The sequence below is a fragment of the Macaca mulatta genome, chromosome 11, assembly GCF_049350105.2.
Source record: "Macaca mulatta isolate MMU2019108-1 chromosome 11, T2T-MMU8v2.0, whole genome shotgun sequence".
NCBI classification, from domain to species: Eukaryota; Metazoa; Chordata; class Mammalia; order Primates; family Cercopithecidae; genus Macaca; species Macaca mulatta.
This window is the reverse complement of record NC_133416.1, coordinates 114,065,950-114,088,111: the sequence shown is the minus strand read 5'-3', so window position 1 is coordinate 114,088,111 and position 22,162 is coordinate 114,065,950. Positions and strand designations below refer to the sequence as shown.

The window sequence follows — 22,162 nt, the reverse complement described above, 5'->3', positions numbered from 1 at the left end:
GACCAGGCTGCCTGGGGAGGGCACTGCCAAATAAGGTGTCAGTGAGTGGCCCTGTACTAGGCAGACGGGCACAGAGCGTTTCAGATAAAGGAGACTGTAAAGAGCTCCGAATGGTCCCACTGACGTGTGTGATTCTGTATCTTTTAGACCTTTTTGGTTGTGTCAGCTCATCTTTTGTATCTCTGGGGTCTCATGAAGCCGGGAAAAGGCCCAGTGTTTGGGGAATGGTGAGGTTCAATGAAGGAGGGGCAGCAGGTAAGCCTGCAAGGGTAGTTTGGGATGCAATAGTAAACAACGTCTTAAATGCCAAAATAAGGAGCTTCGATTTCACTCTGTAAAGAGTGTTTGATTACGTTTGTTTTATAAGAAAGTATCTCTGGCAGCAGCATGATAGACACTTTGGAATTAGTGGCAGATAGACAAGTCATTGGGGGAGTCATCATAATAGTGTGTGGGGGAGGAGACAGAGAGCTGGATTAAGTCTGAGGTTGTGGGAAGAAAAGGCAACATTTCTGAGGTAGATCTCACCACTCACTGGGAGGAAAAGGGGTTGGAGAAGGAGAGTAGTAAGTAGAGAGTTCCTGTTGTTTCAGCTCAGATGACCAAGTGGATGGTGACTCTATTCAATGGGACCAGGACACAGCAGATGGAGATTTGGTGGGGAGATGCTGATATATTTTAGGACCTGAAGAGCTTGAGGTGCCTACATGACAACCAGGTAGGAATGTTCAGTGGAGAGCTAGAAACAATGTTTCCATTAAAACTTCTCTCTAGCACTGACATCAATCATATATCTGTATTTTAAATAAATTCCTGGTTCTAACTGATTGTGCTAAAGGACTTTGTGATGTTGGATACTACATATTAACAACTGACACAAAAGGAGAAGAGGGAGAACCTGCTGGGAATGAAACACGGAGGGTCTGAAGGGGTTGGTAAACTCAGGGGCAGGGTAGGGACCGAAGGGTAGGGATAGGTAAAAGTAGGACTGGCAGATGGGACTGGAGAGATTCTATCGAGTGATAAACTGCTGGGTGGATATACCATCACTCCTGAGACTAACGCTACTGCATCTCTTTGATAAAAAAATGATTCTGGGGCTAGCTACTAACTTGTATGAAGTATCTAGCACTTTCACATCTAAACCCAGGAAGAATATTTTCAAGTAAGTCGATCAGCTTTATCCCTGCTCCCTAATCTAATTACAGAAATAATTAAAAACATTAAATTAGTTTTATGGCCAAATTATAGGATTTCATTATGGAACAATGGGCCCATATTTTAATTCTTACTTGTGAACTTGTGAACTATTCTTCTCAAGATTTACTTTCTGGATGCTTTGTATCAACCCCCACTAAAATGGAAGTTTCTCTGAAGGTATGAATTATTTTCTTCTCCACATGGCTCTACTCTCTGTAGGAAAGGCGTCAGTGAACAATGGCCATACAATCATGCATTGTGCAAATGAATTAAGGCAGCAATGTGATGTCATGGAAAGAAAAAAAAAGATCTGGAGTCAGGAAGTCTGTCTGAAGTCCTGATTCTCCTCCACTTACCAGCTGTGTGATCTTGGGCAAGCTTCCAAGTCTCAGTTTCCCTACCAGTGAAATAGGGGTCGTGATAATCCTGGCTGCACCTACTGACTAGCGAAGATGTAAGTAGTGGTAGTAGTAATAATAATAATGTAGACCAAAGACTTGTGAATTGTAAAGGACAAATGTTTGTTATTATTGTGGTACAGTGAATAGCACATATAGGTTTTGGAGTCAGATGGAGCTGTGCTCTAATTCTGGATCGATCAGTCACTAGCTTTAAGAACATGAACTCACTGAATTCCAATTTCCTTATCTGTAGAATTAGGACAGGAACACGTACCTCACACTAAGTTGTGATGAGGGCAAAAGGCTACTATACATACAAGGTGTGTAGTATAACATTAGGCTGGAATGTAGTTAGAATCCACAAATTGCCGTTCCTGTCCCTCAGGTGCTTACAGAAGGTTTTCCCATGCTGGTTAGGGATTAAGTGGGGGAAGAATATGCAGAGGCAAATAAAAGACATGGTCCCTGTCCTCAAGAAGCTTTTAGTCAGTTCAGAAGATAAAACACACACACATTAAACAATATTGAAAGAATTACAGAACAGCAGATTAACAAGCTTGAGATGATTAACAGGCAGAGCCCTGCTTTCTTTAAGCTTTAAAATTTGTCAGTATACCCTTACTGTATTTGAAATTGGTTTTAAAGGAGATTTCTTGTCCTGTCTGGGAGTAGAAGGAGAGGATCATTTACAGATGTGTGACTGTTTGTTCTAATTGACCCCAGGTTTATTTCTCATACCCCCATCCTAACTTTTCTCATCTTCTTCCTCTATCCTTCCAACTAGCGGCCCACAAATATCAAAATGAAATATTTGATACAGAGACTCACTCCTAAAAGGCTTGATAAATGACCTGGTTGGGTTTAATTTATAATCTTGGACTATTTCATTTGCAATCTGTTGTATCTAGATCAGCAAGATGTGGACAAAGAATGGGAAGCTTTAATGAACACCACAGAAATATTCCTTCACCAGTCGTATGGACTATGCACATGTGGGAGGGACACAGGAGGAGACAGGGATGCTGACCACAGGCTCCTTGCAGTAGGTGGACTCAGAGGCCAGACTGTAATGGCAGTGATGGACATGGATTCACAGGGAGAAAGGCATCCCAGAAGCAGAAGAATTAGTCAAGCAGAGGCACAGAAGCAAGAGTTAGTTGTGTGCAGGGACTGGCAAGCAGGCTGGCTCGGCTGAGATAAAGGAAAAAAAAACAAAACAAAACTCAAAAGAGATGAGGTATAAAAGAGGATTTGAATGGAGACCTTGAATCCTAGGCTGACAAGTCTGGACTTGAGTACAAAGGTATTCTTGTTTTCTATTTCAAGAGTGCCCCCTTACCCCCCACTTCTAAGGATATTAAAAATAACTGTCATTACAAAGCTGGAAAGCTATGAAATACTACTGCTCTGATATTTTAAAAAGATAATGTCTACGCTTTACTCAATTTTCATATCCCTATGTGTCTAGCACAGTGCCTTGCAGATAGCAGATCCTCAATAAGTGTTTGTGAGTTAAATTTAGTTGTGCTTGATATTATCTTTCATTTTCCTGAAAAGAAAAGGTATGGTGTCTAATGGGACTCCTAATGACTAAACCATGAAGAAAAAAGCTAAATCTCTGGGTACAGATTCACATTCATCACCAAGATTTACAGGGTTAGAAACAGGATTAACATTCCACAGGAAATTCTGTATAATGTTTTTCAGAGATTTCTTGTTCTCTACTAGACTGTGAGCAACTTGAGGGCAGAGTCCATGTCTTCTCAGGCTGTGATTTGCCAGTATCTAGTACAGAACACAGCACACGGCAGGTGCTCAGTAAACATGGCATAAGTGGAGACCATTTGTCAGGAATCATTCTCATGTTATTTTAACTGTAATTATTTTCCTGATGAATTAATATCATCAGGTATTCTGACAGTTCAGCAGAAGTCAAGCCCCCTTTTCACCAGACAGCCTGGAATTCCCAACCATTAACTGGTATAGACTAGGCTTCTTCCCTATGGGGCATCGGAGGAACTAGATTCTGGTCTCAGATGTTCCACTGACTTGCTAGGTGTCCTTGGGCAGGTCACTTGCCTCTCTGGGCTTGAGTCTCCCCATCTATAAAGTGAGTGGTTGGACAAGATGATCCCCAATATTCTACACTAATTTCAAGAGGTTAAGTGTTGGGCTATAAAATAATTTTGATCTATTTAAAAAGCTGCTAGGTTTTTAAAGATACTCAAACTCATTATTACTAAGCCTTTGTTTCTAATGCAGATATTCTAAACCTAAGAGTCAAACACAGCATCCTACCAAATTGTCACAGACATACACCGAGACCAAAGCCCTTTCTGCAAGACTACCAGCATATGATTAAAATGATTACAAAGGGAAACCAAAGCAATGGCAAGTGCTACAAAAAGGATCCAAATTCAATCATGGCCCTCAATAAACAGGCCATTTCATAAAGAGTTACTGGTCCTAAATTATGAAGGTCCTATCTAAAAAGGATGGCTATGTGTCAGATATATGTATATCATGGCAAAACGGAGATACTGTATATTGAAATGTGTATCAGGATTAAGATATTCACATAGCAACAACTCCTTCATACTTACCTTCAATGCTACACACAGGCCTTAACACAAGTTAAGACTGCCCTCGTATCAAAAAGTACAGTGATGTCTACTGGATAAAGAGCCCATTCTAGGCACTGTGACAGTATCATGGCGGGCTTCTCATCTGATCAGGCATCTGGCCAGGGAAGAGATAAGCCTCCAAGAATGTTCAACTGGAACGAAACATCATTTAGAAATTTGATCTTACTAAACGATAAGGAACCATAATCTACAAGGGCTTGGCCAGGCAAGAGGACACAGATAAAGCACGTCCAAGAAAGGAAACCCTATTTTGCCCCAGCCTAACCCTTGGGACTGCTAATGGAAACCAAAAAAATAATTCTTAAAGAGCTAGGGATGGGAGATATGGAATTTACACCATATTTAAAATATTCTGGTCTGGTTTTTTTTCCAGATATATTTTAACATTTTCCTGAGCCACCGTTTCCCTATAAGTATGGTATACTCTGGGATGCCTGGGCTTATATGACTTCTCAGAACCTTAGAGAAGGTTCTGCTTTTTAGGGCTTCTGGTTCCTATACGACTCTTTCCCCCAAAAATGACAGTGCAAAATTGGGGTTCAGATACTAACATACCCAATCGCACATTATAGAATAGGTCAGACGTGTATGTGTATAAAACACCTTACTTGACCTGAAAGCAAGAGAATACTCTTGCCCACAGCACATGTTTTTGTGCAATACAAACAAAACATTCAATTCAAGTGTACTTGTTGAAAAACAGGACATAATTAAGCAGTTGGTAAAATGCATTCTTGTTTCCCACTTGCAGATCTCCCAAGAGTCCCTTCGAATTTACCTATACGAGTTTCAGCTTCCCGCTTGCCACTTAGCTTGATAACGACTCAAAAATCATTCCCTTGTTTTCAAGGGCTCTTCTTTCTTGTCTGCTCTGTGTACTACAGGGCAGTATTGACACATGGAATTAATGACAGGGTCTGTAATGAAACAACAGTCATGCAAACACCAGTCTGCTCTTTTGATAAAACAGCATGTTAGAGACCTATTCACCTCCCTCTAATTGAGTACTGCATAATAGTTCCGATCCTTTTATGTAACATATTTTGTTCTATGATTAGAAAAGAAGAAAAGGGGGGGAAACATATGAGGCATTGCTTCCTTCAATCACCCCCTGATTAATTCTCTGTTTTTAATGAGGGCGGCTGCTATTTGGGCAGGTTCTGTTACATACTTGTTTTGTTGACTTCTGTACAATGTATAACAAAACCCAAGACCGGATAATTGGGAACCATTTCTTAGGCACAGGATTCCTGCTCTTAATGTAAGGTTGACTTGGAAAAAAGAATCCTGACATTTTAAATTAGCCATTTCATATTTAATTCCTTTTCACATTTGAAAGATGGGATGAGAAATTAGTATATAAATAAAGCATTTTAATTAACATAGAGCTTTTCAAAAAATGCCTGTTAAAATGGATGGAGCCTGTGATAGCCCTGAGAAGGAAGCTCTGTAGTTCTTTTAAAGTCTGGGAGTGCATCTTATATCAAGATTTCAGCATCACTGGAATAGTTCATAATCCACTGAAGTATAACGGGTTTCCCAATAACTTGTGATATTCTTATAAATGTTTTCACCTCTTTTTTTCTCACAACAATAATATTATAACCTTTGGACTGGTTAACATGTTCAGTTAGATACTGTAAAAGTGTCCTTTAGGCTTGAACCTGGATCCTTCATCTTTCATCTAATGACTTTCCAGGGCTGACTGGTTATACTGATCTTTCACTAAGCCACTGACTCATGGTAGCTTTTCCATAGCAAATTTGAGGTCTAGGCTACATCTTTGAAAGGATTCAGAGATCCTTCCCTCAGCCCTCATCACTGTGCTTTGGGATTGGGTACAATTGGGAAAGTAAAATATGCAACATAAAAATATTGTTACCCAAGACAAATGGATATGGCGTACAGTCCCCACATCACTATGTCTTTCCACTTTATAAAGGTAATTGGGAATTGTCTAAACCAGGGGTGTCCAATCTTTTGGCTTTCCCGGGTCACACTGAAAGAAGAACTGTCTTGGGCCACATAAAATACACTTAACACTAATGATGGCTGATGAGCTTAAAAAAATTGCAAAAACATCTCATAATGTTTTAAGAAAGTTTATTAACTTGTGTCGGGCCACATTCAAAAGCGCCCTGGGCTGCGGGTTGAACATCTTTGGTAAATAGTCCCTTAGGGAAGCCTTTTTTAAGTTAGGTTTTATTAATGTGATCACATGTATGAAAATTTGTCAGAAGAGCCATAATCATTCTCTTTTAAAAAACAATTTAAAAACCTTGTATTAACATAGAATCATAGAAATTTTACTTGTTTCCTTCATAAAGCTTTGCTTTTTGTGTTTTAAAATATGAGCTATTTATTTAGCATTTGACCTGATACCTACGAAGAGCTCAACTATGGAATGAAAAAGCAGTAATGCGTGTCCTCTAAATCTCAGTTCTCTTCTAAGGTAAATATGCTTATTATCTGTCTTTTGTGTTTTTCATTTATTTAAAATTTAGAATGTCTTAATAATTAGACAACTTTTGAGAGCTGTTGGTAATTTCTCACAATAACACACAATCTGGAGTCTTAAGACTGAGAACTGGACTTGGGTTAGTCACTTAATCTTTGGTGCATTTAATCCTTAAAAAAATACCTGATGCTATTTAATTCACAGGGCTGTTTTAATAATCAATGGAGATAACGTATACGGAAGCATTTTTTAAACCATAAAGCACTATATAAATATTAGTTGGTTTTTTTTTTTTTTTTAAATCACTGTTCACATTTCTGTTAGATCACATGCAAAGCTTCTAAAAATCTGCCACCCACCTCACAGTAAACAGCATGGTTAAGAAAATATAGAGAAAAAGAGATCAGGCATAGTACTAGAAGAATAAAGGTCAGTTTTAGCTTTTAAGTGGTTTAAAAAATTCTTGGTAATTTATTTACAGAATTTTTCTACTCTGTTGTCCAAATTAACAAAATAAATATTAATAAGACGTCAGCATGCCAACTGACACTGTTGAATAAAGAGGTAGAAACAGAAGTTCTTAATGCTCTTCCCAATAAGGAAGACTTAAAAGTTAAAGAATGAGGAGAACTAAGAGCAAACAGCCAGTGGGATGACTCTTATTTGATGTTCCTCTACTAGTCAAAACCCATTTCAGACAGTACTTTAACCAAGAGCTCAAAGTAGTTATTCCCACTACAGATCTAAAGAACAATGACTACAAATAGGCAACACAAAGGTAGAATGGCATCCTACTTAGAGGTGTCTAGCCACTGGAAAGGTCCTATGTAACCTAAGGATAGATAATATCAAGCTTCTCAAATTAATCCTCCCCTGACACCTTAAGGATATATTAATTTAGCTGGATCCAAGTCGTCTTAATTCAATTTCCAAGCAATCTTACAGTGTATTTTAATGAGGTAGAATAGCACTGTCTAATAAAAATATAACGTAAGCCACAATGTAAGCCAAATGTATGTACTCTTAAATGTTCTAGTAGCCACATTGAAAAAGAATAGGTAAAATTAATATTTTATTTAACCCAATCTATCAAAAATATTATCATTTCCATATGTAATCCATATTAAAAAAAAAATGAGATATTTTCCTTTTTTTGTGCTAAGTCTCTGAAATCTAGTGAGTATTTTACAGTGATAGGACATCCCAATTTGGACTAATGTCATATATAGCTGTGGTTACCAGACTGGACAGGGTAGATCTAAAGAATTTTCTGATGAAAACAAGATTTTTATATTTTCATATCTATAATAGATCTTATAATGCTCTAAAAATTAGAACATGTTTATGAAATGTATCTGAAAAGCATTTTCTTGACTAACTTATCACAAAGGTAGGTGTAATCACAGTCGTTGATACTTTTGTAAGGAGAGTAAAATAACTTATTTATAAGAAAAAACTATGTATTTATTTTTTGGTTATAAACTACCTATCTCAGCCTTAGTCAGTTTAAAAATAATCTTTTGATTAAAGGGAACTAATCTTACATCTAGTGCCTGCATTTATTTTAAAAGTCATGTTCCAAATAGTACACAATGACTGGCAAAAAAAAAAAAAAAAAAAAGAAAAGAAAACACTTATTGGCTAAGGAGTAAGAAAAGGAAGAAATGGTAGAATAATTATCTTTATATAAATTTTAAAACATAGATTTTGATGGCAGAATATATAAGCAAAAAGGCAATGTATCTTGTTAGACAGTGATGGGATAAGGTTGAATAGAGAATTAATTAGCTCTGGTTCCAATTTAGAAACTAAAGGGGATTAGAGAAGTCAAAACAAAACTGTAACTTGAAATATTATTTCCCTTGGTTAGTTTAAGCTTAAGCCAGTCAATGCTCTCTCTTTTCTAGACGAGGCACCATTATTATACACAAGTTGTGTGCGATAGCTAAGGCAAATGAAATTGTATTAGGCACAGTGGGCTTGCTTTAACTACACAATTCCCATTCAGATCTCCTGCTTGAGTTGCAGGGGCTTATTTTTTCCGAAGTCAGGGAAGGAAAGAGGAGGTGAAGGGGCAGGCAAATTTCATCCGCTTTTCCATCTCTGCCCCCACATTAAAAATGTCAAATGAGGCTTTCTATAATTTCATGCTTCAGGCCTTAAATGTTTATATTTGATAAATATTACAATTATCATTCTATATTAAAGGAATTATGGACCCCAATATTTAAATAAGCCAGTCATAGCTCAAAGTACTTTATGGAATTCCTTTCTAGCCCTGAATTTTATGACATCTGGCCAAAAAATAGAACTGACAAAGTATACTTTAAAGTCTTAAACCATGTAAGTATTTTAAAGCTAAAAACTGCCATTCAAATTTGGGGATCAGCTGTTTTCATTATTTCATCATCACATACTGTGGAAACCACAGGATACAAGGCACTGTACTAGCTAGACATGATGGGATTTATAGGGTTCAGATTCTTTTCCAACTCTTCAGACCTCTAGGTGCACTGCCAATCCCCTTATCTACATCTATCACAAATACAATCCTTATACTAAAAAAAAAAAAAATCACTTGGAATACTCAAGTCAGTTCGTATTCAATGGGAAGAAAATATCTGAGCACTAATCCTCCAATATCTTTGGAGATCTAGCTGAGAGAAAGCTGCTAAGGTGGTGAGCTCTTTGAGGCAGCAGCTATGTCCAGCATGGAGGCAAAAGAGAAATGTAATTTTAACTTTTACATTGGTGGTTTTATACTTTTGGTAGTGAATAACATCTATACCCTACACCAGGCTCAGTAACAGTACCTGGCATGACCAACCTTAGTCATCATCACTTTGGTAAGTGCTTTGGCACGGGCCACTGTTGCTAACCACCATCCTGGTGCAGGTCCTTCACATCTGCTCTCCTATGGATGGAAAAAAGGAAGTGTCTAGTGTCCATTCATTGGCCACATCACCTCCAACCCTATCCTTTACTCACATGCCTTTCAATTCAGGTGCAGGAGAAAACCATTTCATTTTTGAGAAGGAAAGTTAATCAGACAAAGCTATGGTACACTCTTAGCACAATAAAGACTTGTTTGAACGCAGAACGTCCTAGAGTGAAAGGGAGGGAACTAACCAATAGTACAATGCCGACAGGGTGATTAGGAAGTGTTCTGGCAAACACTCACTATAACAGACAGACACAGTAGCACAGTGGACAGAGCAAAGGTCTTGAATTCTGGAAAATGAAGGTCTAGTCTCACTTTTTTTAAATGAAACTAGAAAAAGAATGTATGTGAAAGTGTTTTATAAACTGTTAAAAGGAAATGAATTATCATCAGTTATTAGCTTGGAAATGCTTTGGGCAATTCTTTGGTACTTGCTTTCCCCAATGATAAATCTGATAACATACTAATCAAATAATGATAAAACCACCTGAGCTCTTTAGAAGAAATAAGTAGTATGTGACTATCCAAGACTTATGAACAAGATTAAATTTCTCTCCACCTGGAATGAATGGTCACTTTTCCATTTTTCTATTAAATACATCAAAATTCTAGGATCAGCACAAATGCTAGCTTTCCTGTGAAACAGACTCTGAATCATCCAGACAGAATGAATTACTCCTTTTCCTGGGTGCTTACAGTTCAACATAGACCTCATTTTGTCATTATTTCCTTCTACCTTGTATTTTAGACTAGATTCCAGTCATTTCTTCCACTAGAATTTGAGTTTTCCAAAGGCAGAGACTGTCACATTCTCCTCTGAATCTTCCTCAGCTTCCTAGCACGATGCCTTGCACAGAGTAGCTGCTTAGTAAATGTTCCCTGAATTGTACTGACTTTAGTCTATTTTGGCTTTGTGGCATCTTTTTTACCTCAAAAAAAAAGTGGAAAGAGAGAAGAAACTTAAGACTAATGAGGAATACAGCACATAAGACATGTAAGACGCATAAAGAATGACTTCATTCTTTGCATTACTGCTTTGGAATGCCCACTGCTGATCTTTATACAGTTTTGTCATTGATTGTATTTAGTGAGAGCAAACGTTAGAAAGCACACAAAGGCAGACAATGTAAAACGCCCAACACACGTCATGCAAAAATTCTGTATGATTTGAACTATTCTCAAGGTTGCCTTTTGTTTCAACTTTAATGGCAAAATTGGTACCATCAAAGCCAACATAAGACAAATTTGCTCTGCTTTAAACATGCAAAAATCAGTGTCACCTTCAGTTGGGCATCTGCTGGGTATTTCCGGATAAGTAGGCATCTTCTTTGAGGCATAGTTTAAATCAGGTGGCAGCTTGGGTATTTCAGACTTGACGTTTGTATATTTATTTGTTGGCAGCTTCTACAGTATGTGGATTCCCCTGAGATTAAAAGGAGAAGGACCTAGCACCTTTGTTTTCTATGCCTGTGATAGAGATGCCTTATGAAATGGTAGTGCCTCTATTAGTAAGCCAAGTATCTGGATTATATTGTATAATCTTAGGCAGCTATTTCTTCTATCTTCCATTTCCCTATCTTGGAGTTTACTCATCCAGGGTAGATGGCCCAGTTAAATAGCATTTGTGTTAAGCTTTAAATGTCATGTTGTTGTGTTCTACTCAGGTCCTTGCTAACCCTTCCTCTCCAGTTTCTACCAGATGGACTCTGTTGGTTCTTTTTTTTTTTTTTTTTTTTTTTTTGAGATGGAGTTTTGCTCTTATGTGCCCAGACTGGAGTGCAATGGCACGATCTCAGTTCACGGCAACCTCTGCCTCCTGGGTTCAAGCAATTCTCCTGCCTCAGCCTCCTGAGTAGCTGGGATTACAGGCATGTGCCACCACGCCCAGCTAAATTTGTATTTTTAGTAGAGATAGGGTTTCTCCATGTTGGTCAGGCTGGTCTTGAACTCCAGGTGATCCGCCTGCCTTGGCCTACCAATGTGCTGGGATTATAGGCATAGGCCATTGCGCCCGGCCCAACTCTGTTGGTTCTTATACTGTTGTTTTTATACCCCTGTGTTTCATTAGCTACATCAGCTCCTTCTGGAAGTGGCCAAGCACACATCTTCTCTTTATATATTCATTTTGATCTTATTCTGCCTCCTATAGGTTTGCCCTATCAGTATCTTCTCTGTGACTATTAATCCCTTCTGGGAGGGAACATTTATGTTCTATACAAAGGTATGGAGAATGTAATTTGCAAACAGGCAACAATGTCTTTTGAAGACTGTGAGCATAGTCAGTTAGCTATAAATTCTAACCTTCTTGAGAAAGGATGAAAATTTAAAAGGGCTAGCTGGAAGTTACTGAGTTCTAGTCCTATTAGCTTTGTAGATAATTAAGCTATTCATTCCTAAACAACTTCTACCACATTATCAGCATCATAATCTGCAGTGTGGATAAATATCCATACTTGTCACACTCCCCATGTCAGTCTCTTGTTCCTGTCCATTTCTACCCTAAGCCTCTGCTGTGCCCTTAATCTCTGCTTGTTTCTGTGTTCCACCTTTCCCTTTCATGGTTGGCTTTCTGGCTTTTCCATTCCAATGGCTCCTTCTTTTGACTGAGGGATACTAGCCTTTACATAGTTACTATGAAAAAGGAGATGGCCAGAAGAAATTCATCTTTAAGTGGCAGCTGCCACCAACACACAGAAGCATTCATTCAAGATGGCTTAAAGAAGATAGTAACTCAATGTATGACTAGAAAATAGAGTGATTCAGCCAAGTATGAAAGGAATTATTTTCTAATAACTCCTCCAAGATGACTAGTTGCTGATTAGTATATACCTGATTTAATTATTTTCAAAACTGGTTATTTTTGAAGGGGAAGGAGGTGTGAAGCAAGAGGGGAAGGGGAGTTTTTTTTTTTTTTAGAACTCCTAATTAGTACAAATCCCTGTTTTCAGAAAATCCTTCATTTTGAGCTATTTCTTTTCACTTTTTCTTATTGGGTGCATGACATTTTAGAATTCTTGGTTTCAGCAGCAACCCAAAAAGGCATAATTGCAAACTTACACATCAAAAATGAAAAAATAAAAGCATCATGATTTCAAACAAAAACTAAAACAGGCTAAAACAAAAATACAAGCGGCAGCAAAATCACTGAAACTAACTCACAGTATCTTTTTGAAGACAGGGAGGTTAGTTGGTTAATTATTACAGTGCTCTGGTAGTTCCTATCTTAGCTTTGAGAGTTTAAATGTTTAGGAATGCACATCCAGAAGCGGCACATGTAGAAAAACCGTGGTAGCCAAGAGCTATCTGAACTACTGCTGCCTGGGCCACCCTATTCCAATCAACATGGATTTCCAGAGTTGCTGTTCTATGGTAACTCTCAGTGAGAGAGACAAAGAAATAGACCATTTTTAGAAACCAAGCAAAAAATGGATGGGAATACAATACCTGGAAAGTTTATCAAGCATGTTGACAAGTTTCATGGCTTCATATTCTTTTTGTTCTTCTGTCATTTCATCTATGGGGTTTGGCATTGGTTCCTCTAAATGACCAGTGATAAGATTAATGCTATAAAAAGAAAAAAAAGTTATGCTGTATGTTTTAAAATTATGCTCTTTCTATACTTTTCTGGTCCAACTTTTAAGTGATAATAAGAAAGAGTATAATAGCCAAAAAATTGGCAATGATTTCAATTTTATGGTATAGAACCGATATAGGAATTTTTAAAAATGGACTTTTCCACTAATTTGCTTTGGGAAATGGGCTATACTTTTTTAAAAAAATAAAACTGTCTTGCCAACTTTTGTTTTTTTTAAAGACATGGTTGCTTTTTAAAAATACAAAATTTGATTAGTGCCGTTAGGATAAACATCCGCGGATGCACAGCTTATCCATTAATCCTAAGGGGACACATGATTTCAGGGAAGAAGAAATGACGAAATCTAGTTTGTGATACAGCATAAAACAAACATCAAAAAAATTGGAAAAATGATGACAGAGAGGCTACAATCTGGAAATGAAAGCATGCCAATTTATAATTTCAGGAAATTAGTCCATTAGTGAGACCACAGAGGGCAATGAGTGTTTAAATAATAAAAGATAAAGCAGAAGAACAATTTTAATTAGTTTGATCTGGCCTAGATAAAAAGGATGAAATCTAGCCTACCAAGAGACAGGTATATCATCCTGGCTTTCTGGAAATAGATTTAATACAGTACTTAAAATGACTACTTTGCATAAATTTTGTATGAGGTTATAATACTAAACAAACTATTCTCTCAGAGAAAAGCCATACTTTTTTTTTTTTTTTTTTTTGAGGACAGGAAATAAAAGATAACTCTTTAAATGGCTCCTAAATATCTACAACAAACATTTTTCTGGAGAAGCAGACAAGAGATTACAGTATCTTATACCAGCCAAGTACATATTGTTTTTTTGTTTTTGTTTTGATGGAGTCTCGCTCTGTCACCCACGTTGGAGTGCAGTCGCACAATCTCGGCTCACTGCAACCTCCGCCTCCCGGTTTAAGTGATTCTCCTACCTCAACCTCCAGGGTGGCTGGGATTACAGGCACGTGTCACCATGCCTGGCTAATGTTTGTATTTTTAGTAGAGATGGGGTTTCACCATATTGGCTTGGCTAATCTCAAACTCCTCAGCTCAAGTGTTCCTCCTGCCCAGCCTCCTGAAGTGCTGCGATTACAGCCATGAGCCATGGCACCTAACGGGGATAGTTTGTTTTTAATGATCAAATTAAATATTCCTGCAAATAGCAATTGCTAATAAATTGCCTTCTAGGGTCTATGAACATAAATGCTTTCAGAAGCCAGGCGTTTAAGATAAGCAAGTGAGTGAGTGGGTCAAATATACATAATGTGGAGTGTTGGGAGATTGGGATCAACTGGAAAACAGTGCCCAGTTTAAATTAAAAAAAAAAAAAAAAAAAAGATACTGGCCAAGACAAAGACACAGTGATTAATTAAATCTTCTGGTAGCCAGCTTGCAAAACCCTGTTTGAGACTTTTGGTTGGGCAAGTTACTTTCTTTACTGACCAGCACTTTTCTCATTTGGGGTAAAGGCTAGCTTACTACATACTGTTATCTATTACTATTAGATTTACTTTTCTTTTCTACCTTCCTCAGAGGCTGCATGACATACTGATTCTTATGGAAGGATTCAGTGCTCAACACCCTCGAAAACCTGATTCAAAACCTATCTTGCCATTCTTGCGTAAGACCTACATCTAGAGTCATGCTTAAAAAAAATTCTCCCCCATTAGAAACCCAATATATAAAATAGACAAAAGTGAACTGCTCAGGCAAAAAGGAGATGGGAATAGTTAAGTAGATGGGTGTAGAGTCCCTTTATTTGTCCCCTACCCACTTGTTTCCTCTTAAGGTACTTTTCAAAGGTTCTGGGGCAACCTGAAAACCCATACCCTTTTCATTTATTTCTAGCCTTGGCTGTACATTAGAATCACTTGAGAAACTTTAAAAAAAAGCTTGGGTGACAGAGCGAGACTCCATCTCAAAAAAAAAAAAAAAAAAAAAGCTTGGGCCTCACCTTAGACCAACTAAATCGGTGCGCGCGCGCGTGTGAGTGTGTGTGTGTGTGTGTGTCTAGAGTACCTGCTTTAGACACTCATTGTGTGCTATTTTCTCTGTTTTCAGGTGCTCATGAAAGAAGAGAAAAAGGCCTCCAATTAGAGGCCATCAACAAAAATGCTGAATGGGTCATCGTATTTCCTAAAAGTCAAGAACAAAGAAGACCCAGACAAGGCTTCTGAGAACTATGGAGACGTATCCAGATGCCACACTGAAAATACAACTGACCACCCATCCATTATTTGCTCAGGCATATATATAACACATCTCTTTTCACTGGTTTCTCTTCTGCCCCCTGTTAAATTAAAAAAACAACTAGTCTTATAAATGAATAAAGGTGCTTATTATAGATACATACCACTTCCCAAGCAAAGAAAATCAGGCCTCAGAAGAAAGTATACGGGTAGGTAGATGTATTAACTATGTAGATCATGCTTATTTGCCTCTTGAGAGATGGCTTCTCTCCTCAAATTCAATGGAGCTGTGATTTGAAAAATCAGGCCCGTAGGCACTTTTAGGATATAATGACATTTGCACACATGATCACAGGCTTCAGGGAAAAAAAAGCATCAGGAGGACACACTGGTAAGCTATGTGGTATTGTGGGCACCACAGCATACAAAGTCACTATATGAATTCCTAGATTAGGACACAATGTGATGGTTTTCTTGGTTCTCTTAAGAGCTTAGTGAAAATTAAGTCTGTTTTCCATAAGGTGACCTCAAGTCCCCTGGCTGCTAAAATGATATAATGGTTTGCTCTGAAATTAGCTACTAAAGTAACACAATTCTTTGCTATCTGAGCATAAAAGCAGCAGCCAGAAATTCATTCTTACAGAGTAATAACTCATTTTTTTTTACCCAGGGAGTAAAACATTCCAACCCTCCAGTCACTCTAGGGATTTGGGTTTCATTTTTCCCTTTAAAAAGACATTTTCCCCCTGGATATTCCAGAGAATGTAAACAATGCCACAGAAAACACAAGTTAGGGCACTGAAGTACAGCGTACCACTCTATTATGGGGAAAATGCCAGGGTGCTGTGGCAGAAGGCAGACAAACACTCTCTCTCCTCCCGCTCCCCACTTCAAACCAGAGTCTCATGTAGTCTCCCTACCCAGAAAGGAAGAGAAAACAAGTAACAGTCGCCATGACAACAAAGATGTGAGATTTCATAAAATAGATTACTTTTGGTGGAACAAATACCTGACACCTTTACAACCTCAAATAGTACAGTCTGAGATGCCACAGTCCAGGTTTCAAGATCTTAACACTATGAAATTCTGGAGTTACTTTTATTTCATTCCAAAACTTGGAGTCTTAAGATGCTTTAAGAACACTAATTGTGGCAGACATTTCATTGGGTAATTATATTTATCATGATCTCCTCCACCTTGTCTCTGCTCCCCTGTCCCATTTTCGTAGCACTCTAATCCTACTATTTATGACTTCCAATTAGGTGACAAGAAGTGTCTAAATTCTTATCTGTGGTATTTCATCACAAATTTTGTATAAGACTATTATATGAACTGACAGCAGCTATGGGCCTGGAGACAAAAGGATTAAGACACACTAAAAAGGTATGGACAAATGAATGCAGGTATAAAACCTGAACTGTATTTCAAGTCTTTTGCTCTTTCTTCAAACTTTTGTTACTTTTGGCCAACATCAATAGTACTAGGTCATTTAACAAAAAAGATCCATTAAAACTTATTTCAGCTATATGAAAATTAACTTCAATCTCTACAATGTGTGGCTTAAATTTATTCAAAGCATTCTGGTTAAAAAAGGAACTCTAAAGTCAACCTACAGGAGTTGGACAGGTAAGATAAGTGAATAGGATAAGCTGTCAAACCAAAGGAGCTTATACCTCGTATGAAGGAAACCACAGCTACTCAGTTCCATCAGTTGGTTGCCATGTAGCATGGAGGCCCTATGTTACCAGAACTTCCAATTTTTCAAAAGAAGTTAGAAATCAAGATTTTCATCTAAAATATCTATGGGATATGTTACCAGAACTTCCATTTTTTCAAAAGAAGTTAGAAATCAAGATTTTCATCTAAAATATCTGAATTCTAAATGTTGGTAAGTAATTAAGTTATTTTAAGAAGTACTGTGTAAAACAAAAAAGCAAAACCACAAACCAAATAACCAATAGTATATGGGGCAAGCCAAACAAAACATACTTGTGGGCTAAATCCAGACAATTTGCAACCTCTACGAAAGGGATTAGGGTTTTTAGGAAAAGGCCAAGACCAGGAAAGAAGGGGACAGGCGGGTGGGAAAGGAGATGTTATATGCAAATGAAACTAAAACAACTTTCCAGGGGGGAAAAACCCAGAATACATTGCTCCCCCAAGAAACAATATAAAGAACAAAATGGAAATTTACCATATCTGAATTTTCTTGAATTCCATTCCCTGGCTCCCATTCCTCAACTAGATGTCGAGCTTGATGAGGAAAGGGAACTCGATTTTCTTGGTATCCTAATGCCGAGGAGGGGCTGACTGACTCAAAAAATTCATTCATCCAACAAAAATTTACTGACTGCCGGCCGGGCGCGGTGGCTCACGCCTGTAATCCCAGCACTTTGGGAGGCCGAGGCGGGCAGATCACGAGGTCAGGAGATTGAGACCATCCTGGCGAACATGGTGAAACCCTGTCTCTACTAAAAATACAAAAAAATTAGCCGGGTGTCGTGGCGGGTGCCTGTAGTCCCAGCTTCTCGGGAGGCTGACGCAGGAGAATGGCGTGAACCCGGGAGGCGGTGGAGCTTGCAGTGAACCGAGATTGCGCCACTGCACTCCAGCCTGGGCGACAGAGTGAGACTCCGTCTCAAAACAAAACCAAAACCAAAACAAAACAAAACAAAAAAATTTACTGACTGCCTACTGTGTGCTGGGCACATCTACATGAACAAAAACAACAGACCAAAACCAAAACTAAAACCCCTCTTCCCTCTTGGAGCTTACTTTTTGGAGGAGAAAACAGACTTAATGAATGAGTAAGTTATATGGAATGTCAGAAGGTGAATAGCACTGTGAGAAAAAAAGGACAATGTAAAGAAGTATGATATGGAGTGGTAAAGGCAGGAGTGCAGCAACTGTTAACAAGGGCACAGAACAGGTGATACCTGAGTAAAGACTTGAAGGCGGTGAGGGAATGAGAGAGAGATGGCAGCTATCTGGAGGACAGGCATTCCAGGCAGAAGGAACAGCAGTCAATAGAAAGGCCTCAGGCAGGAATGTGTCTGCAGAGCCTGACACATAGTAAAGAGGTCAGTGTGGCAACAGTATAGCAAGAAAGGGTGCAAGTATACCACTGTGAGGACATCTGAACAGCTGACTAGTCTGATTTACATATTATAAGGATCCCACTGACAGTTGTGTTGAGAACAAAATGAAGAGGAACAAAGGTAGAAGCAACAAGGCCCGTGAGAAGGCTATTAAAATGATCCTGGAGAGAGAGATTTTAGCTTGGACCAGAGTGGTAGCAGCGATGGCAAATAAAAAGGGTAATTGGATTCAGAATGTATTATGAAGCTAGGACCGGAACTACCTGACAGATGTAGGTGAATACCAATTTAGAATGAATCAAATGGATTTTTGTGTTTTCAGGGTATCAGAGTATATACACAGATACATTTTCTTTCTTTTGTTTTCTAGATGCTCTGAGAACAGGGAAGCTATCTGAAGGGCAAACTCATTTCTCTCTTTGATTGGCTTTGAAACAGAATATAGCAGAAGTTAAAATAAGCTCTGACTTCACACCCATTAGGATGGCTATTACTAAAAATCACAAAGACAAACCGCCCCAGAAAAAATAATACTAGTAAGTGTTGTGAGGATGTGGAGAGAAGGGAACCCTTGTACACTGCTGATGGGAATATAAAATGGTGCAGTTGCTATGTAAAATGGTATGGCAGGCTGGCCACAAAATTAAACACAAGAACTATCTACCACGTGATACAGTACTTCTGGGTGTACACGCAAGAGAGCTGAAAGCAGGGACTTGACAGATATTGGTAGACACATGTTCACCAGCATTATTCACAACAACCAAAAGGTGTATATAAAATGTATATACATATGATGGAATATTATTCAGCTGAAACTTTGACATGTGCCACAACATGAACAAATCTTAAAGACATTATTCTAAGTGACACGAGCCAGTCACAAAAGGAGAAATATTGTATATGATTCCATTTATAGACATTCTTAGATTCTATAGAGACAGAAAGTAAAATGGTGGTTACCAGGAGCTAGAAGGAGGGGAATGTGTACAGAGTTTCATTGGGGACAAGGAAAAACTTCTGAAGAGAGATAGTGGTGATGGTTGCACAACAGTGTAAATGTACTTAATGCTACAAATTTGTTCACTTAAAACTGACTAAAATGGTAAATCTGATGTTACATATTGTATCCCCAAAGTAAAAAGGCAGAGTGAAGAGCACAATAAAACTTGCTTTCCCTACCTCAAAAAACAACAACAAAATTCCCAAAAACCGCAAGCTCTAGAGTCAGGCCGCCTGACCACTTATGAACTGTTTGCCCTGGACAAATTACTCGAATCATTGCCTTTAGTTTTCTCGTCTATAAAATGAGACTAATTCTATCTCAAAGGATTGTTGTGAAGATTATATAATATTTGTCTAGTTCTTAGAAAAGTGCCTGGCACATGTTAAGCACTCAATAAATACCAGCTATTGTTACTAGCATTAGTGAGCCACTTGTGGAGAAATAGGCAACACAGAAGGCCTCGGATGATCCAGGAGGTAAGTTACTCTATTCAGTCAAATCCTTACTATGGAGATGCACGTGTAATCTTCATTTAAAAAACCATGCAACAAATAGGTGGTTTTGTGGCGTTTGCTTTAAATTCAGATATATTTTGAAGAGATACCAGTTTCTCAAAATGTCTCCAGTAATTTGAGAATTATCATATAAATGACACACTGATTCTACATAAAAGAAGTAGGGTAAATTATGAAAGCACATCCTAATTCAGGTTTTTGCATTACACTTGCAATGGAAAGAACCAGTATAATATGGTGTCATTCTTTCATTTACTTATCTGATATTTACTATGTATCTACCATGTATTAGCCACATAAATATATACATATTGAATATACATACATACAGGAATACCAAATTGCATCTAGGCAATAAAACAAAAAAGGCCTCAAAATGCCTTTTTAAATTATAGTGCTTTTTAAATATTTCCCATGTCAGGCTGTTTAAGAGTAATAACCTTGACATAAAGGATATAGAAAACTGACAATTGTGAATCTATAGCAAATAAACACTGGAGCAAAGCTCAGTGCTGTAGTTAAGCTAATACACTGGCCTCTTTTACCTCTGGTCTTTTAGAACTCTGAATTTAGATACGTTCTATGACTGCTTACAGTAATAGGTTCTAGTTCCTAGAAATGCTATTGTACATAAATATGTCATCACAGCCCAAAATGGGCAAAGAGAAAAACCTTCATGTCCTGGTTTCTGGGTCACTTACTTCAATAAATATTTAATATTAAAAATAAAGAAATTTATAAGGCCCAATATAACGCGACAACTATAAAAAGCCTTGACGGAAGCAGCATAGCAAAATCTTGACAAATAAAAGAAAAAGTATCTTGCCTTGTGCTGAAGAAACTGTTTATACAGCTGGTGGCATAGCTAGAGCTAAGAAAAATATGGTTAAGAAGGAAACACCCCTGCGTTTATTAGTACAATGATTTTAAGCTTTTGGATCTGATTATTAACTAGTGTGGTGTGTTAAGTGTGCAAGGAGTTTCCCTAGGGTTCTGCTCACTTTTGGCCATCTGTTCCTCCTATCCCTCCACAAAGCAGTCTTTTAAAGGCACCTCTTTGGGCCTCTAGATGCCTATGCACCCTGTGAAAGCTAGTTGTCTAAAAGGAGACAAATGTCATTAGACACACATCTTTCAATTGATGTCTAGAATAATGTACAAACCATACCAGCCAGTTATATCACCTTTATAGTCAAGGGACCTCCATTCTCAGAGGCATAAAAGAAACAGGTATAAAAGTTAGAATTTAGAAGTTTGGTTTCCCTTTGACACAGGACTAAAGTTTATCTGAAAACTTTCAACAAACCTGGCTAGACATACACCAAAAATTTATGTGGCATGTAACTCAATTCTATGAGTGTATTTTCTCTAAGCGTGCTAATTGCAGAAAGCCATTTCCAGTCCATTAAATACATTTATTTTGACACAAAAGGCTTTGTTGTGATATTAACTGTCTACCATAGCCTGAATGTAAGCTCCATACAATTCTTGGTTTCAGATTCCAGTAAAGGATTACAGGTTACCTTGGTGCATTAATCAGAATCCACTTAAAGTTTTGACAATGGGACTTGAGACAACTGGATGAAGAGTAAGTTCTCTGCTTCTGCCAACAGTAGCAACTGTTGTGAATAAATGCATCACAAGAAAAGCAGACTGAGATCTTGGGAACTCTGACTGGTGAATGGTATTCAGGGGTAGGGGAGTAAGCAATCCTTTCAGATGCTGATTTTATAAGCTTGATTGGTAAAAATTTTTTACAACAGTTTTTAGGAAACAAGTTCTTTGAGCTCTGTGGATCGCTCCACAGAATGCAAAGGGTACTCCTGCTTGCAAAGGACTTTGTTTACCACCACTTCCATAGAGATTATTTGAACAAATATTTTAAAGTAACATTAAATATCTCACACTTTTTCACTTTAAAGAAGGAAAATTTAAGAGAAAAACAGATGCGAATCTATCAGAAGGGGGGAGATGTGATGCTACTTGAAAAACACACAATTATAATGATCAGTGTTTAAGAAATACAACAAAATTTCACAACGGTGACTATTCTGACTACACAAACATACCATTCCTATGAATATTATAAGCAAAGTCCAAAGGC

At 37.9% G+C, this 22,162-nt stretch overlaps 1 protein-coding gene across 14 annotated transcripts in view; it reads right to left on the bottom strand.

Annotated features, from left to right (window-relative positions):
• The window catches only part of RIC8B (RIC8 guanine nucleotide exchange factor B), a 113,399-nt gene that overhangs the window by 3,102 nt on the left and 88,135 nt on the right, over positions 1 to 22,162 (bottom strand). For 2 of the 14 annotated variants that reach the window (XR_013401305.1, XR_013401307.1), the window contains 5 exons: positions 13,090 to 13,209; positions 10,926 to 11,068; positions 9,532 to 9,618; positions 5,025 to 5,163; positions 4,205 to 4,377 (listed from right to left, as the gene is read on the bottom strand). The exons of 2 other annotated variants lie outside the window; for them this stretch is intronic. Coding sequence is in view for 5 of the 12 variants with exons in the window: in XM_015152671.3 (XP_015008157.1) it covers positions 9,579 to 9,618; positions 13,090 to 13,209 (160 nt within the window). In the remaining 7 variants the exon portion in view is untranslated. Of the gene's footprint in view, positions 1 to 4,204; positions 4,378 to 5,024; positions 5,164 to 9,531; positions 9,619 to 10,917; positions 11,069 to 13,089; positions 13,210 to 22,162 lie in introns of those variants that run through there. 10 more of the 14 variants (XR_001448192.3, XR_013401306.1, XM_015152671.3 and 7 more) reach the window with 7 other exon arrangements.